The following is a 4166-nucleotide window of genomic DNA, read 5'->3' on the forward strand; positions in this document are numbered from 1 at the left end:
ATGGAACGTCCCTCAGCTCGCCAGATTCATGTGCTCGTTGTCCTTCCGGAGCAAGAAAACGACATAGTGAAAACAGCATTTATGGATCTTGTTCAAGTAATGGTGCCACATATGCTTATTATGGCGCCAACGACGAGGACAACTAGAAATAATTTTTTTAAGCACAAGCTGTGCAAGTTTTATAAAAACTATCAGCGAAATGGGACCTGGGTGCGATGTATGCTTCTCGACGTCGCTTTTCCAAAATCCCTTGTGATTGCGTCACATTTGTTTCGGCGCAGCAACGAATATGTGGCGGATAAGCTTCTGAAGATATCAAATATTAATGATACGAGAAATGGTATTGTGCTGTTTAAGCCGTTAAAGTATGCATTCGACCATTTCCATATCAGCTTTGTTCGTGATAATACCGGCGCCTTCCGTTTGAAGCTTTTTGACCCAACTATCCGGAACACGCGTCTCATTGATATGGTTATCGACCATAGTAGAAACAAAAAAGTGCTTGATGAGACACAAGTAACAGAGCTCCATGAGAGCATATCGTTGACGCAAGAACCATGCGAGTTTAATGTAAACACAACATTTGGTGACCTGGATGGCAGCGCTTTGGCATTTATTGGCGTCGAGCGACCATATAATCGATGTTTGTACCTTCAGGCAAGCGTGGCACGCGTCTTGGCATTGCAGAATGGTTGGGTCGAGGAATCATATGATTTCCCAGACTTTTGGGATGATGTTGACCTGGACAATAAAATGGATATTTTTCATCGCAGTCTTCTGGAGGCCGATATTTAAGTCACTTCGTAGCCACTTGTCCTTATTGAAATTTACCGCGGTCCTGCAACAAGAACGGCTGTCGTTGGACTTTTAATGTAGAAGATTGAGACTTCTTGGCCTTCGAAATAACACGTCTTTTCTTCGAAATAAAGGTTTTTGTTTTTTTTGCCACATTACTTTTTTCCGCGCTGAATTGAAGTTGAGATACATCTGCGGTAACGTTCTGCTTTGATCGTCATGTGAGTGACGATTGTTGGGCTTTAAAAAAGGCAAGTTACCATCGATTTAAGGCGAACAAAAAAAAACGAGAAGACTAACATCACACATACTAGAATCGCATTTGCCCTTGTCGACTCCTCTTTGCTTCCTCTTGTGCTACATTGCGCGTCGCAGCCAACAATGGGTATACAATAAATAGCTTCCAAAGCCTTGGCATCGATTGCAAAAGACACGGACGCTGCGTCCGTGCTACTATTGCTCTGTGCCAAGCTTCCCCGCGGTATTCGTCGTGCTTAAGACTTCCCCGCGGTATTCGTCGTGCTTAAGACTTCGCCGCGATATCCTACACTACTATCCAGAGTATTCATACTCAAGTTCTTCATCTCGCAACGGAACACTTGGCTAGAACAAGTCCATCGACGGTCCATTGTACGTCGGTTCAAGTGGAAGTTTCCAAGTCATAGCATTCCAAGTACTTTCATGCATCATGTGGCTATGGGCAGGACAAGACGCTGCACGAATTAACATCTTAATTCGAGCCAATGCTGTCGCTATTATTGACGTGGTCATGCAATTTTACGCCCAAGACGTTTCCAGCGCACGTTACATGTTCTTATTGTATGCAACTAGGAACGCATTTGTTCAGACGATTACAGACATTCAAGCAAAACCTGAGCGGCAGTTGCTACAACGATGTACCTCGCATCGACTCGCTGCGTTGGTACTGTCAACACGTCCAGGGATGTACGCATTGGATCGATCCCTAGTGTCGACTTGTTTTTGTTTGTGGACAGCATCTACTAGCATCAACTTGTTCAATGTTGTCGTAAAGGAATTCCTCGTATCCAACGTGGTTCCGATTCGGAAGAAGGCTATTGAGCAGTTTGCTCACAAGCTGATCGTAGCCGACTTGATGCTAAAACGAAACGTCGAGTGCAGACTATTTTGATTTATCGCTTTCAGACTGAATCACATCCAATGATTCGAGCTTGACTGCTGCAGCTACTGGAATAGTGTCCATTCGATCAAGCAAGTCTCAAAACCTAGACGCAATTACAGACGGAATTCGTATGTACTGTAAATATCTCAGCAGATCCTTGAATCCACGCACCAGTGTAAAAAGTGCTGGCCCTCGTGGTTGTCAATTCGACTAAAAAATTGGCTACTACCGACAATACAGCATCGTGTCAGACTTTATGCCAAGAAATTGAGCTGCGGTCACACGAATCTCAGCCACTGCTTCTTAATAAAGCTGCTGCCTCGGCACTTGATCGCAGTGGACTCCTTGTAATGCATAAGGCTCAGGAAGATAGTGGGGAGGTCGCATTAAACGGCTGGATGAGCGCTTTGCGACTGCTTCAAGTCGTCAATTCACGACGCGCGAGCGTGTGTTGGCAAGGAATATAAGTGGTTAGAAGGGATTATTTACTATCTGGATGTGTTTGTTTCTCTGTTTGGACTTGTTGCCGCCACTGTCGCGGATCCTAACGTCTTCTTTGCATCCGCAATCGACTGAGTTCTATTTGTTGGAGAACAAACTTTGCGAGCTTGCTCGAGAAGCGGGTCAGTTAACAGCAAAGACGATGGTATGCACCCTTTTGTGTTTCGAGCGCTGGATTTGCTGGCTGGAAACTAAGTGATTGGCTTGACCACAGAAGGTGTTTGACCCCGGATTAGGCTTTTTTGCCTTGACCAGTATGTTGTTGTGGTCATCTGTCAAAACTTGTGGCTTATTCCTTGCATAAATTAAGCCAATCATTTCGAAAATCACTAGCCATCATATCGTTGGTTCGAATCTATCCTTATTTCTTCAGCTCTTCCCGTTATCCATCATTCCAGAATCAATCGCAAAAAGGAGAGATGGTAACTCTTCTGTGTGTCATCGTTGGTGTTGCTGGAAAAGCGTTTCCTGTCGACATTAATACAAGTCAATTTGTAGGCCACTTGAAAGACAAGATCAAGGAGAAGGCGTTTGACACGATCAAAGGCGAAGCCCACACTCTGCAGCTTTTCCTGGCGAAGACAGTGGACGACAAGTGGCTTTCTTCTTGCTCAGAAGACGTGAAGAAGCTGAAGGAGGGCGAGAAGACTTCTCTCATCGAGACGCTCACGAGTGAAGACAAAGAGCTACAGGGAAATGATCTACTGGAGGACGTGCTGATTGGAATGGAACGTCCCTTAGCTCGCCAGATCCATGTGCTCGTTGTCCTTCCGGAGCAAGAAAACGACCGAGTGAAAACAGCAGTTATGGATCTTGTTCAGGTAATGGTGTCACATATGCTTATGATGGCGCCAACGACGAGGACAACTAGAAATGAATACTTCAAGCACAAGCTGTGCAAGTTTTATAAAAGCTATCAGCGAAGTGATACCTGGGTGCGATGTATGGTTCTCGACGTCGCTTTTCCAAAGTCTTTCGTGGTTGCGTCACATTTGTTTCGGCGCAGCAACGAATATGTGGCGGGTACGTTTCTGAAGATATCGGATATTGATGACGCGAGAAATGGTATTGTGCTGTTTAAGCCGTTAAAGTATGCATTCGACCATTTCCATATCAGCTTTCTTCGTGATAATACCGGCGCCTTCCGTTTGAAGCTTTTTGACCCAACTATCAGGAACACGCGACTCATTGATATGGTTATCAACAAAAGTAGAAACAGAAAAGATCCAGTTCATGCAAAGCTAAGAGAGCTATATGAGACCATTGCGTTGATGAACGAACCATGCGAGTTTGATGTAAATATCCGGAACAAGCGTCTTACTGATAAGTTTATCGAAAATAATAGAAACAGAAAAGTTCTTGATGAGGCACAGGTAACAGAGCTCCATGAGAGCATGTCGTTGACGCAAGAACCATGCAAGTTTAATGTAGACACAACATTTGGCGACGTGGATGGCAGCGCTTTGGCATTTATTGGCGTCGAGCGACCATTTAATCGATGTTTGAACCTTCAGGCAAGAGTGGCACGCGTCTTGGCATTGAAAAATGGATGGGTCGAAGAAACATATGATTTCCCAGACTTTTGGGATGATGTTGACCTGGACAATAAAATGGATATTTTTCTTCGCAGTCTTCCGGAGGCCGATATTTAAGTCACTTCGTAGCCACTTGTCCTTATTGAAATTTACCGCGGTCCTGCAACAAGAACGGCTGTCGTTGGACTTATAAT

At 44.6% G+C, this 4166-nt stretch overlaps 2 protein-coding genes across 2 annotated transcripts; both read left to right on the forward strand.

The window, feature by feature from the left end:
• On the forward strand, positions 1-795 carry CCR75_009542 (uncharacterized protein; the record flags this gene model as incomplete). Its single annotated transcript, XM_067967581.1, has 1 exon — positions 1-795. One exon carries the CDS (start codon positions 1-3, stop codon positions 793-795), a length of 795 nt encoding a protein of 264 aa, XP_067819596.1.
• Positions 796-2856: 2061 nt separating this feature from the next.
• Positions 2857-4089, forward strand: CCR75_009543 (uncharacterized protein; the record flags this gene model as incomplete). Its single annotated transcript, XM_067967582.1, has 1 exon — positions 2857-4089. One exon carries the CDS (start codon positions 2857-2859, stop codon positions 4087-4089), a length of 1233 nt encoding a protein of 410 aa, XP_067819595.1.
• Positions 4090-4166: the final 77 nt, after the last annotated feature.

Source organism: Bremia lactucae, linkage group LG9, assembly GCF_004359215.1.
Source record: "Bremia lactucae strain SF5 linkage group LG9, whole genome shotgun sequence".
Lineage (NCBI taxonomy): Eukaryota > Oomycota > Peronosporomycetes > Peronosporales > Peronosporaceae > Bremia > Bremia lactucae.